Source organism: Passer montanus, unplaced genomic scaffold (assembly GCF_014805655.1).
Source record: "Passer montanus isolate IOZ18808 unplaced genomic scaffold, ASM1480565v1 scaffold186, whole genome shotgun sequence".
Taxonomy (NCBI): domain Eukaryota; kingdom Metazoa; phylum Chordata; class Aves; order Passeriformes; family Passeridae; genus Passer; species Passer montanus.
Genome location: NW_024366048.1, coordinates 8,958 through 23,949, shown reverse-complemented (window position 1 = coordinate 23,949; position 14,992 = coordinate 8,958). Strand labels below are relative to the sequence as shown.

General features: G+C 35.5%; 1 protein-coding gene across 1 annotated transcript in view; it reads right to left on the bottom strand.

Moving 5' to 3' along the window:
• LOC120500661 (cilia- and flagella-associated protein 47-like) overlaps nucleotides 1-14,766 on the bottom strand; it is a gene marked incomplete at its 5' end in the record, with an annotated part of 182,121 nt that extends 167,355 nt beyond the window's left edge. Inside the window, 7 exons of the mRNA XM_039705832.1 lie at nucleotides 4,055-4,138; nucleotides 5,441-5,529; nucleotides 6,199-6,349; nucleotides 9,165-9,277; nucleotides 9,781-9,915; nucleotides 13,722-13,838; nucleotides 14,669-14,766. Coding sequence (XP_039561766.1) covers nucleotides 4,055-4,138; nucleotides 5,441-5,529; nucleotides 6,199-6,349; nucleotides 9,165-9,277; nucleotides 9,781-9,915; nucleotides 13,722-13,838; nucleotides 14,669-14,766 — 787 coding nt within the window. The remainder of the gene's footprint in view (nucleotides 1-4,054; nucleotides 4,139-5,440; nucleotides 5,530-6,198; nucleotides 6,350-9,164; nucleotides 9,278-9,780; nucleotides 9,916-13,721; nucleotides 13,839-14,668) is intronic.
• Nucleotides 14,767-14,992: the final 226 nt, after the last annotated feature.

The following is a 14,992-nucleotide window of genomic DNA, read 5'->3' as shown; positions in this document are numbered from 1 at the left end:
AGAGAGACATTAAGCAACTTCTCCAACGACCCCTCATTTGGTTTGGGGGTTTTTGCTGACATAATAAGACAATTTTACTGTTCATTAAATTAACAAAAAGTTCAAGATTATGTTACAGGTGAGGATGGGTTAATGAGGGCACCTTTGAGTTGCCTGGTTGAGGTCTGAATACTTCAAATTCATTCTTTCTGTGGTTATTCTAACCCGTTCTGATTAAAATCACAGCCTGGATAGGAAGGGACCTTAAAGATCATGTAATTACAACCTACTTCCATACTTTTGCACCAGTAAAAGTCTAGTATCTGCTACCTGAGTTGTCAGATACCAGTTCCAAATAACAGCACAAAGCTACTGGGCTTGCCATGTTACCAGGTGTGCCAAGAACCCAGATCAAAAGGAAAATCATCTCTCTAGTCAACACAGAGAGTGTGCATACATCATCATGGTATATGAGCTATCTATTTGTCATGGTGTGACTTTACTCTTCATGCCAGGCTCCAAACAGCCAATAACTCTGTTTTCCATCCAACAAATGCTCAGAAAAAAAAAATACTTTCCTGTATGTATTTGGAGAAAAATTTACTAGCTTATTCACTAGCTTTATTTTTTACTAGCTCCAGATTTTATATATTACCAAGGAGGTAATAAAAAAAAAAAGTGCCAGACACCATAAGGAAGTCTTAAATTCACAGAGCAGCATCTTAATCAATTAACTTTATGATGTTTAGCAAGCAAAGATCTTATTAGAGAGAAGAGATGATACAACAAACTGCTTAGAAGTGCATTGAAAATACTGAAAAATTTGAACACAAAATTCACATCTAAGATACTCACCACCTTCCATACTCTGTAAAACAATTTGTGATCTCAGAACAAAGTGTAGGATAGAAACTAAAAGAGGAGCTGCTCAAAATAGGTACTAAGGCTTAGAGGAGCTAGATTTCTTTGATATAAAATATTACCCAGAATTGTAATGACTCCTGATACCATATTTGTAAACTGTATTCACTGAAACAACAGGTATTAATGCTGTTCCTCAAATTACAAAGATACACCATTTTTAGATCCTAATTTTTTCTTTATTCTTCCAGTAAGTAAATACAGGTATTCTGTATAGCATAACTCTTTCCTTGGCACATAAAACAGCTTAGAACAAAAAAGTATAAGAATACAATTCAGAAAATTGAAATTGTTTGGAATTCCTGACATTATCTCCAGTTTTAAAAAAAGGAATAATTAATTTAACAATAAGAAGCTATACACAGTGCAGAATTTGATTTGAAATTCATAAATTTTTTTTTCCCTTTTTTGGTTTAGATTATATTTTTTAATGTAAAAATATTTATCAAAATTCACAGCTTGTTTTGCAAATCCATCTGTGCAATCGTGATCCAGCCCTATGGACACTACTGCATATGATAATCTGCTTAGTCATGGTCTTAGAATAGGACTATTAGTGAAACATTGCTATATCTTTACCACTTTCTAGTTTTGCAGTAGGAAATTTATGAAGGAAAAGTTAGCTATTAAATGTAACCTTGAACTTTTACAGTCATTTGATACTTTTTTTTTCTAATGGACATCATTTAAAAATACCAACATGCTTGAAAGCTATGGGTAGTTTTACATTACACAGAATTTCTGGGCCATGTGGTGTGCTTCTCTCCACCTGGTTTTCCTTCTCCCACAGGGAGCAGACCAAGCTGGCACACAGATGTAGACCAGAAAGACAATAATTAAAGTGTCAAGGGCTTGGAAAAGCACATAGAAGTGGATAACTTGAAAAAGTCTTGTCCCAGTGTACTTGAAACTATGTCAAATGGATTTAAAAAAAAAAAAAAAGCACTGTGCTTCTCACCAAACACCATCCAGTTCTGCATGAATAAAGAAGGTTACATTTAATAGCTAACTTTTCCTTCATAAATTTCCTACTGCAAAACTAGAAAGTGGTAAAGATATAGCAATGTTTCACTAATAGTCCTATTCTAAGACCATGACTAAGCAGATTATCATATGCAGTAGTGTCCATAGGGCTGGATCACGATTGCACAGATGGATTTGCAAAACAAGCTGTGAATTTTGATAAATATTTTTACATTAAAAAATATAATCTAAACCAAAAAAGGGAAAAAATAATTAATGAATTTCAAATCAAGTTCTGCACTGTGTATAGCTTCTTATTGTTAAATTAATTATTCCTTTTTTAAAACTGGAGATAATGTCAGGAATTCCAAACAACTTCAATTTTCTGAATTGTATTCTTATACTTTTTTGTTCTAAGCTGTTTTATGTGCCAAGGAAAGAGTTATGCTATTCAGAATACCTGTATTTACTTACTGGAAGAATAAAAAAAAAATAGGATCTAAAAATGGTGTATCTTTGTAACATGGGCTACTGTTAAGAGTTTTGGGCTCAGACAATGCTGTGTCCCAGCAAGGACATAGCAGCTCCTCAGGCTGCAGCTCCAGACTGGGATTGTTCCAGTGACACTGTGACAGACCCAAGCCACAATGACAGAAGGGTTGGTCTCCTCTCCAGCCTGAATGACCCCGTTTTGGGAGCCGGTGACACTGCCAGAGGGGAAAGCTGGGAGGTAAAAGGGTCACCTGCCAGGAAAAGCTTCCTACAGTGAGGTGTAAAGCAGATCTGACATATCTGGAGGCACAGGATGAGGATGCAGAAGGAGCTCTGAGCCCAGCTGCTCGTGCTGGGATGATGAAGCTGTCATGTGCATGTCTTGGTCCTGACATCCGTGTCACAGACACAATTTCCCAAAGGGCAAGCACTGACTTCACAGCAGTTTTAGGCTGACAGAGCACTTACAGAAATTGGCCTTAATTTGTACTTCTGGATTTACCAAAAGAATAAAAATGATTGAGGGAAAAATCTTTTTACTGATCAGTCATGAAATGTACACACACTATTTTTTAACACAAATTTCAGAAGTTTGTTCCATTCAAGAACAAGATCTTCTGCAAGGAGGTATTTAAGTGGCTTCAGTTATCATAGATGACACAAACATCTAAACATAAAGCAAATCAGTACTGGAAATTTCTAAAGACCTAAGATGCCCTGAAATCAATTTCTGTAAGAATGAGATCTGGATGTGTGATGAAAATTGCTCTATTTAGACTGATTTTCTGGGGATAAATTAAGCTGAAATATGCAAGACTATTAAAAAATCCTTTTCTATATCAACAATTATTATACACTTCTTAAATTTAGTATAAAGTGTAGTATAAATTACACTTTAGAAAACTATTTCCAGTTAAAATATGTGTGTATTTTTCCTTAATAATACAATGTTCATTCTTTTTCTGATTTAAAATTTTTTCTTGTTTCTAATTTTTAAAAAGAAATTTGAAAAACAGTCTGCATTTCATGACATGACTGTGGAACACCCCTATAATTACAACTAAACTTACAGTATTGACAAGACAGTAGTTTATGATATTTTCCAATAATCCTTGAATAAGTGTTTCAGGATTTTGAATGTTTACATGAGCTTTAAAAATTACATGTCCCAACTGTGGAAAATATTTTAAATTATTAAATAAAGTATTATTGAATCACTGAAGAATATATGTTTTGAAATCTGTTTATAATTTTTTTGCAGTACAGTCCTGGATTCAGCTGGGTAGAATTCATTCTTTTTTTTAGTAGCTGGCACAATGCTTTGTTTTAGAATAGGATGAGAATGTTGATAGTACTCTGATATTTTAGCAGCTCCTGAGCAGTGCTTACTGTAAATCAAGGAATTTCCAGCTTCCCATGCTCTGCCAGGGAGCAGAGTCACAAGAACCTGTGAGGGAGCATGGCCAGGGTGGCTGAGCTGGAGTGGCCAAAGGGACATCACAGAACATCAGGCTCAGCACGACACCCAGGCAGAGCTGGGCAGGGTTCCCCCCACTGCTCAGGGACTGGTTGGGCATCTTCTGTCATATTTCCATGTCCCAAACTGTAATTCTCTACAACAGGTAGCCCACAGCATGCACAAACAGGTAATATTAATAGAAATGTATGCCATAGTTAGCAATGGTTATCTGGAACTTACCTAAACTTTTGCTCTTGCTTTACTTGCCTGCTTTGATACACTTTCTCTGGGTGGAGTAAATGTGTGGATTCCAGCAAGATTACCCTGGAGTATGACAAGCACACATAATGACTGCATTTTAACTTGCAGAATGACAATGGAATTCAATTAATTCTAACTTTTATATGCAGGCTCAATAAAGAAGCTTATTATTTTCATCTAAAGATACTTTAAAAGTACTTGTTGTGGTTTAATCCCAGTTTTTCTGTAAAAGATCTTCTCCCTTGGTATCAAACTAGCATTTCCTAGTGTTATTTACAAGTGAATAATATACCCCCTGAAGAAACACTAGATTATTCAAAATACTGGAAGTCTGATACACAGAATTTTAACTTTAGATTACTGGTTCAAATGTTGCCCAAATTGATAATGACTTAACATAATTGTCAAGTAGCTTTTGAATTATATAAAACTAAATTATATAAAACTAAATTACTTCATTATTTCATTGATAATTTCCAAGGGGAATATCCAAATCATAAGACTAATTCAGCCTCACTGACCACGTCAAGAACTTAAAAGACAGAAGCTAATTAAACTAATATGATTCCTACACACAGGACTTGGAGCAGTGGAAACAGTCCTGTTACAGGATTGTTATTGTTGTTGCTGTTATTATTACTATTTTTATACACCAATCATATTCTGTGGAGGAAAGAAAAATTCAATTTGCAGCTTCAGCAACATGTATATTCATGTTGCATATAAAAACAAGTTAAAAATGTTGTGAAAGATGGTTTTTCCAAATAAATGAATGAGATGAACCAATTCTTAGTTCTGAAGACTAAAGATAAAATATGGAGTCTGATCACATAAATAGATTTTAAATGGGCACAATAATCTATTTCCTTTGTACTAAGGAAAGCAACATTTATAGTTCTGCAGTTGTTGCAGCTATGATGAATACAAATTAAAAATTAGACTAACTGATAATGATGCAAGCCCCAAGGCAAAAGCATTTTTTTCTTTTGCATGCTTAATAACTTTAACAGCAAAATAAAGCAGATTGGGGGAAAATAACCAACTATTAATTAACATGGCTTGTTTTTCTTTGTAATTCTGCTGGACCTCAGCCAAACACAAAAATACAAGCAAGGTTCATGAACTCTCTTTGATTAAAGCTCCAGCTTTACTGCTTACACTGAGATGGATTTCAATTAAGGCTTATTTATCTTCTTTATTCATTATGATAGCTTCCACTTCATAGTGCTTGTAACAATTTTGGGAGTGTAAATCTCCATCATTTAACCTCCAGGTTTTACACTTTTAAGAAGAAGAAGAAAATTATGGAAAAGAGTGGATAAAACAGCATGATCATTAAAGAATTGTCTTTATATCACTGTCTACCTGAATATGCCATCATTTTTGAAGGGATTAGTAACATTTAGGTTAAATTTCTTCACCTCATAACATGGGGACCTGCACCTTATCATACCCTAAAAGAGAACAAAAAACACAAGACCAATAATCAAGTTATCATTGTTTTTTCCTTTTCATCTTTACATGTCCTCTATTTTTCCTATTGCCCCAACCTTCTCTTGTCCTAAGATGTTTAAGGGGGGCTAAAAAAATGAGAGGACCACCTAAACACCATCTAAGTTCAGAAGTCTATCCAGATGTAGTCGATGAATGTGGATTACAAACACAGGCCTACCTGCCCTGACTGGGGCATACCTGACAACTACAGAGTCTCTGGTTAAAAAGTACAAATAAATACAGAAACATCTAAGAAAAGCTTGTGGTTCCTTTATATATGACATCTGAAATCACTAGACTGAAGCACATCAACACCCCAATGACAGAATTTTCAATAACTGAAAAGGGCTGAAAGGGCTCCACACATATTTTCAGAGCAATCAGTAAAAATTTTTACAATTTATTCAGTATCCAAATGTGATTTATGTCCTTATGAACCTTACATATTCCTCTAGGGTTTTTGCTGCAAGTACATAGTCTAACATTGTAAATCTGAGAACTCCTAGGTCAAAGGAGAATGCTGATGGTAACTCACATTTTCATTCTTATCTCAGTTCCCTTTTGTTTGATATAATGTAAAGAATAACAATATTTTTGTCACAATAATAATCATAAAAATATAATCTTACAAGAGGCTCAATACTCCTAACTTCAGATTTCAGAGAGAATGTCATTGTGGCACCATCTATTCCATCAACTTTATTTGAGGTCAGTAGTAATACTGCTTCAGCAGGGTGCAGGAAACGAATTGTGAATTCCACATTTACAAAGCCTTGTCTCCTATGAAAAAAAAAAAAAGACACAAAGCCAGAGCTCAGAAATTACTCAGAAATGTAATTTCAGGAGCACACTTCAGAGTCTTTGTAAGGGAAGGGTTCTAGAAAAGAAAGCAATTTGTTTCCTCTGAAATATTTTGTTGCAGTATAATCTTCTGCCTAAGAGTATCTTAAAACATTCTAATAAAAGAACAATCTAGATAAAGAATAATACTGAATCCTTACTGCTTTTTACACCAGCACATGTCTTAATTTTTCTTCACACACACACACACACACACTAGCACAGGATGTTCTCTTTCATTAGAGTATCACCCTAAGTTAACAACTGATCCAATTGATGCTCCTCTATCTGAAAAGGTTTTTCTGAGTTAAGCAGTCATTCAGCCTGTTATGAATTTTGTGGGGAAGATCTAGATAGTCTTAATCAGAAGAGTAAGAAAGAAATTAGTTTTAAAAACCTCCAGAATAATTAGCAAAGCTGAGTTAAGAGGGAGAAAAACCGAAGTTCTCTTGTACAAGCAACAGTTTCTCTCTAATGGGAAAACTGGCGAAGACCACACAGAACAAGAATTTTTTGACTAGGTGCACATTTAGACTTTATCTGCATCAGCCCTTCAATGAAGCAAGAATAAGAAAACTTCAGTAGCTGAAGCTCTCACTTTGAAGTTCTCAAAATGTCTCTCTGATTTTGAGAGCAGTCTTAAGAAAGGAGAAAGTCTCCGATTGTCAATTCTGAATATTGAAAATGAAATCCTGGAAGTTCTGTAAACCTGGCTCTAACAGCTTTCAAGTTCCTACTGCAGAGGCTCCCAACAATTCCATTTATGACACTGAAGAGTTGCCCAGTCCCCCAGAGTCTGAGGCTCCTAGATCACCTCACCAATGAAAATGTTCTGAAAAAATATGCTGTGAGGCAGGCAGGCAGAGGAATAAACTGCCTGAGACATACACTCCCAAAGCCACTTTAAGGATCAAGTTTTAAGAAACCTGCTCTGGTCACAAATAAGACCGACAGCCAACAGCAGTGTACAGCACTTTCTGCCTCATCTTTGCCCTCTGATTCATGCAACACCTGAGAATTTGGGTTTGAACGGTTGCCTTCTGTGGCAAAACCACAAAGTTGCTTAATTTTTATCTCTATTAATCCATGTTGTGGTCAATGTAAAGTGAGGGCAAATTCATTTCATGGAATTGTTCCATAACCTTGGGGGTTTATGCTATTCCTGTTGTGAACTGCAAGTCTACATGGCACAGTGCAGCGCCCTGGAGAGTGGGAATCTCAGATCAAGAAATGATTATATGAATCCATACACAACATAAGACACTCAGCTGCACTCAGAATACTATTCACATTACCATAATTTCCAAACACACCTACAGCATTATGATCTAACATAACGAACCTGCAAGACTCCCATAGTCTAGCCAATTCTCTGAGTTTTTTAAACACTTGCACCAGAATATTAAGAAAGTTATTAATTTCAGAGAACCTATTTTTCATTTAATGATCATGACATTATGATAAATTCTGCAGAGGTTATTATGCATGACTGGCATTTCCACAGGTTTTTATTTCTATGCAATTTTTCAAATATTTGTTTCTATATGCAATGCCAAGCAGCTCAACAACAAGGTTTTGCACATTTTCTTCTGTCTTGATTTTTCTTTGTGGTTTGTTCTGAGTGTTTAATTTTAAAGGTGAAGTGAAAAACAGCCATGGTATTGACCTTTCATAGAAACACATGGTATTTTCAAGGATTACATTTATATGATAACTTGTATTTGAAGTAATGGCAAAGAAAATGGAATCAAATCAGCCTCACAGCTTGCTGAAAACATACCATTATTTGTGGTTCCCTTTGCATATATTTATAATAGGCATGTAATTTAACAGTGACATATTGATGCTCCTTAAAGAGCACTGTATTTATGTTGAATCTTCTTGAATTTGACCATTTATATTTGATTTTTTTTTTCTCCTTCACGGTTTATCTTCATACAAATCTTGACCTTTATTTTTCCTTTTACAATCTCTAATCCATTTTATCTGTAAATGGCTATTTTGCAGATAAACTTAAAAACTGTTAACTGACAGCCAAAGTCACCATTACATCCCTCTTGTCTTCACTAGTTAAAAAGGGATTTATGAAATTCCTGTATTGATTCATAAAGCTGCATAACACAGAAAGAGCAAAATGTACTTAGTGAAAAAAACACTTGGTGAAATGAGATGGTGATATACCATGAATATTTCTGCTAGCAGAAATTATAACCTAATGCTTTCCCAAAATTAAATCTCTCAAATCCCTAGATGTATCTCAGACATGTAAGATGAACAACTATATCACATCCATCTTGCTGGGGAGAAAGGATGGGGGCAAAAAGATGCAGTGTAATACTACTCAAACCTGTGTCATGGTCTCTTTAATTCCCAGCCATGTTTAAATTAAAAGCCAAAATCTGCAACTTCAGAAGAAAAGAAATCTACTTGCTCATGCTTCTTCAATGCATTGATGTACAAAAGGTGAGTGAAGTTTTGATACATAGGAAAAATATATATATTGGAGACAAAAGATTCTTATAATGATCTGAATGTTTATATACTGATCTTAAAGTTCTACTGAGCCAACTGCAAGAGTCCCACTGAAATATTACACTAGATTTGTTCCAGTTTAAGGAGAAAAACCTGACCCTTATACCCCCTAATTTTGCCTTGTTTGCAATTAAACACATTTCTAGTGTTCTACCACTCCTAAATTAGTAAATTTCTATTTCTTTAATGCTACCAACAATAACACAGACATTTCATTACTTACATAGAAGGAATGGTAACAGTGTTTCCTTTAGGTAAAGAGAAATCATGAGCATCTCTTCCCACAAGAACAGCGGTGTAGGACAAAGTGTTATTGCTCGGGTTCTTCAGGTGCACCTACCACAACAAAAGGAGCAAGACCAGCCCATTTTTACTCATTTTTAGACTATAAAAGGTGTGTTATGCAGGTCAATTCGAAAATACAAACCAAGGGTATCACAAAATAAAAAAGTACTTCAAATAACTGGGTAGATAATTTTCCTTCCAAAGGACTGTAGATTTCCCATGGAATATCCAAATTTCATTTTTGAGGGTACAGTGTACACTGCACTCCTATGCATGTAAATCTCTTGTTCCTCTCTTTGATCTGAGATTTGTCAAATTTGTAGATTTTTTTCATGTGCTTTCAAGCATAGGGGAAAAAACAGAAGTGAAATCCCAATACTGAAGAGAATAAAAACACAAAAAGAGAAAATGCACACTACCATCTTCTATACTTCTTAGCAAAATGACAAGAAACCTATTAATTCTTTGTTGGAGCTTATACATAACATAAACACACATACACACAGTGTTCTAACCTTGAATTACTATGAATCTAAATTCAATGGTATCAATACCTGCTTCACAATAGTTGCATGGAGAGCACCTGAAAATTCTATAGTGTTCTTGGGTAAGTAGTGAGGGAGAATGTCATACAGGTGGACACACAAAATAAGCATCGTGACAGGATTTGGTTCACAGATATCAGTGGCCTACAAACAAACAAACAAAAAACCAAAAACAAAAACAAAAACAGATGTTCAGTTAAAATTTTGCCTGTATAGTCTAAACATACGAAGCAGAAGAACAATAAATTTTAAGTTAATTCTTGTTATACAAATACTTTTAATCTAACCTGCAATAACTGGATTATTCTCATGGCTAATATGAATAGTATGAATAATAAGAATCTTGTCACCACACCAAAAAAAACCTCTAATTAAGGAAGACCACTAACATGCTCCGGTGATAAATCTAGGGTAAAAATCAAGCTCAACTATTTTTCCCAAAGGTTCAGCAGAAACAAATGCTAATTTTATTAAATGCAGCATAACAGAAAAAACATGGAAACTTTACTGTCTGCAAAAACATACGTCTTTACTATCTTAAAAAAAATTAAAATCTTTTAGTTTGCATAAAATACCATCCCAAATACTTCTACATACAGTAGGAGTTTACAAAGATAACTTCACCTTCCAAATAGCAACAATATAGTTGTTTCGATTGCAGATACTTTTATACTTTTGTAAATTGCATTGTAAAAGGTAGAAATTATTCCTCCAGGTTAAATATTTGATTTACAGACATGAGTTTGAGTGGCAGCAGCAAAACATGTCCAACTTTAGTCCTCAGCAATTTGAGTAAGTCACTGAAGAGAGTGGTAAAATTATTTGCCATAAAGTATGGAAAACAGAGGAAAAAACCATTTACTCTTCTGGACTGTCTTTAGTGTTGCAAGAGAGATGTATAGACATATTTATTATCTTAACCATCTGAGTAAATTTTTATTTTCAAGTTAAAGTGTATTTAAAGTTTTCAAGGTAAAGTTCTCTTGCCCTGTGCCCAGCCAAGCACCTCATCCTACTCCCAGCAGCTCTCACACAGCTCCTCCTCTAACCTTCCAAGAGAGTGAGTACATAACTGGGCACTGATCTGAAGTGAACCTGCAACTCTCTATAGCTTCCTAGATAAATTTTGTCCTTGTAATTCTTAATATTAATTTCCTATACTTTTCATGCACTGATGTAATCATACACCTCATCTCATATTGCTATTTAATTCCATCACCACTGGTTGAAGGTTCGAACTTTAGGGTGCATTCACATGCAAAGTAAAAAAGTTTATTCTGTGCCTAAAGCTTTAAACCTGAAAAGTATTCAGAAAAGTAAAGTACTTTTTAGTAAACTGAAAAGTATTGTGAATTTTCAATTCATTTATCTCAGTAATAGCTATTGAATGTTAACCATTATTCCAATACGGCTGTGGCTTTACACCCCTACTTTTCACTCCTCCTGCATTTTCATTTTAGATAGAAAAGATGCCAGAGTAGATTATCTGTTGAAGACTTTCTTCTGCCACGTACTTCTTTCTACCCATTTCCACTTAGATCAGAATTTAGTTCCTCAGAAAATACAATTCTATCCTGTGATGAATTCATAAAAGTCCATTTGCGCCATTTATCTACTTCTCTAAGAGCTAAATTTAAAAAAAAGGCATTTCTTAACATGATCCATCAGAAAATTCAGTCAGTAAATATTATTTGCTTTAAAAATAGGTGTTAGCAAACAATAGCAATAATTATAAATTAATAATAATAAATAATCAAGTCTGACACAAATTTCCTTTACTGGCTATTCCCAGTCACTGCACCTTCTATCCTAATCTCTTTGTCACACATATTCCCTCCATGTTGCTGCTATCCACCATTCTATCTTCTAATACTTTATTTTAGGCTTTCAGCTGAATCTTCTTCAAATCAAAGAATTTTAAAACTTAAAAATATCAAACCATAATTAAAAACTGATAGAAAGCCGCCACTAATACTCTGTGGTTGAATTGTAAGTCATGATTAGAAAGTGGAAAACATTTCCTGCCCAAAGTGCTCCATCTCAAATGTACACCTTAATCCTTAAAAGGATTTCAAAGTCTTGATCTCCATTAAAAATGTCATTTAAACCTGAAGCTGAAGACTTGCAGACAGTTGAACTTCTTTATTACATACAGATTCTTAGATTTTTAGATTGAAAATACCAGCTTTTCCAGACCTAACACCTCTCAGCTTGTGCTGTTAATTAATGCAAATGTCCTGAGAGTTCAAAAGCAGTGACGGCCTGAGTCAAGAACTTTGCCAATGCTATTGGAACATTTTAATCTGCTAAATTTCAGACAAGATTATCACAAAATTCCCAAAATAAGAGATTTTAGCAAAATGATTTATGCATTTTGCTACTTTTATTGCTGCAAAACAAGATAGTTCAGAAGTTTCTACAGAAGCCTTAGGAAAGTATATATGAATTTCAATAAATCTATGTAAAATGTACCCTTTGAATTAAAATACAGACCTTGAAGATCCAAGATCTGTTCCTTTTTCTGGTACTGACTGACTGTATACCTTTGTTTAAATTGTTACTCTGCACAGAAGTGGATCGTCCCATTTACTGTAGACAATTTAGTCTTAAAACAGGTACATTAGTGAGAATATCCTCGAATTCTGCTTCCACATCTGAAGTGTTCAACACCCTTTTCATACTGGCATCAAGCCTCTGCCTTCATGTGCTGCACTGCCTGTTTTTCTTAATAAAAGCTGAGGAAGAATATAACTTTGTTTTGAGTGTTATGCCAACATTACTTTTTTGCTTCCTGCCAGTCACAAGGATGGGAAGCTGTAGATTTTCTTTGTTGAGCCTATTATAGCAAATTCATTTCTAACAGTGTGATCTGTATCAGGAAACAACAGCAAGACAGCAGCTGATACAAATGGAAATAATAGGGTTAATTTTTCCCTGTAATCATAACACAACCATATGGAAAAGGGAAAAAAAGTTGTAATTGAGCGTCTTTTTATATTACTTTGTTCACACAAATAAGCTCTACTGCTGATTCCTAATGCCATCAATTCCTTTGGAAAGTCTGCTCCTACACTTTTGAATACTGTGTCTATTCTACTGCATCTTCTGCTCTTCCAGCCACCCCAATATGCTCCCAGAGATGTAAATAACTCACAAATGGGCAGTTAAAGAAAGGCAGACTGGAAGCAGGAGAAAACTGGGCTTGGGGACAAGAAAAAGAAAGGAACAATATCTAACTTATGTAATATCACCATATAGAGACAATTTGAAGCCATAGGTCAATAAAAACCATGGAGATGTAAAGCACGTTTATAAACATATAAAGGAGATCCCAAGCAGATCCTTGATGGAAGAAATTATCAACAATTATCAACATTGCATTCCTCCCTAAAAACAGGTCACCAGAAGCTGCTGGTTTTGAGTGAGTGCTACTCCCACCAGCATCCCAAGCTGCTGACTTCTGCATGCACCAAACCTGGCACAGAACTCTCAGGGGCCTTCATGGTTAGATGCATCTAACTGTCCCTAGACACTCGTATAATTTTTTTTCACCATTTATTTTTATGGTTAAATACATGATGTTTGTTCTTAAACATATTTCTCTAAATTGCCTTTTAGTAGTAATAATGAATTCCATTTGAGTTTTCGCTGTGTGATTTAGGATGCTAAAATCTGAACTATATTAATTTATGTTCAGCTACTTGTGCATGCATGATTCTACAAAGCAAGGAATTATGGAAATTACTTCTAATTAAGTCTATAAATATGAAGCAGTATTTTGGTTTCCATCATATAGTAACACATCCTGAAACAAAACTGTTTTACCACAATCTCACTTTAATTGGATGTGCAACACAACTATACAAAAAATCAAAATAAAAATAATTTTATATATATATATATATATATATATATATACACACAAGAACTGCTAGTACAAAATCACCTACCTTTATGTCCATATCCAGATTGATAGTATGCAGAGCCTTCACAAGTATCAAGGCATTGTGCAGAAACTGTTCACGAGTTCTTGGATTAGTATACATCTTTATGAAGTGAGTGGGAATCTAGACAAGCCAGAGAAATCAAACTCAACCTTCCACAGGCAAAATTACTGATTTAGTATTTTTGCTCATTCAGCAATCAATAAGATCTAAATTTTGAACTGAAATTCCCTGTTAAGAATAAACTCAGTATTCAAAAAAAAAACCAAAACCAAAAACAAAACAACAAAAAACAAACAACTAATACTGAAATAATCCTCCATGAATTGGTAAATGTTGGGGTTGGTTTTTTTTTTCTTTTCAAAGCTCCCATAGGCCAAGAGTTGCTGTTGGGGAAACTTCCCTGTCCAAGCACCCAGGAGCCACTGGCAGCCCCCTGAGCTGGGACTGAAGGGCCCTTGCAGTGGGAAGCTGCAGTGAGTGATGGATGCCCTGCTTGACATCCCACCCTGACACCCTCAGACACAGTTTCCTTACTGTCTTGACCCCAGGATTCCCACAGCAGAGTCTCAGACATCTGGATTCTTAAAATATTTTAATCTGAGAGCAAAATCAGAAGAAAACCTCGAGCTGGGGCCTCTGAGGAGGGACCCCGCACTGAAGAAACCCTGGGCTTTTCCACACCTCAGCCTGAGTGTGTCCAAGCCTGGGGTGTTCCTGCTGGATCCCCATCTCCTGCCGTGTCCCTCTGCTCACCTGGCTGTGCCCCAGGTCCCCAGACCTTTGTTGTGCAGTGCCAGGTCTCTCTCCTCGGGCTCCCAGCACCAGCTGCAGCTCCCACCACAGCCACACCCCAGTGCCAGCCCTCAGTGCACTCCTCAGCATTGCAAAAACAAACACACTGACATTAAGGAACTGCATAAAACTTGCACAATATTAAAAAACCTTCTTACCAAATATGGACAATAAGCTGCCATCTGTGCTGCCAACACCAGACCATCCAGAAGATCGTGGTCAAAATTCACTATCCATCTCATGGGTGGTATTCCACCTGATTAAAAGACCAAACAAGATTCATGAGACTCTCTTCTCCCCAGGATGCCTGTTTCGTTCTGGATAGATATGGCAACTATTTGAAATCAATGAATAGAGGAAATAACATAAGAAGGAGCATCTATTCACATGCAGAATTTCACTGGCATATTTCTATTTCAGAGCTGTTGCTTGAAAACTTGAAAAATCTCACCTAGAATATTGCAGCTATTATTCACTCTGCT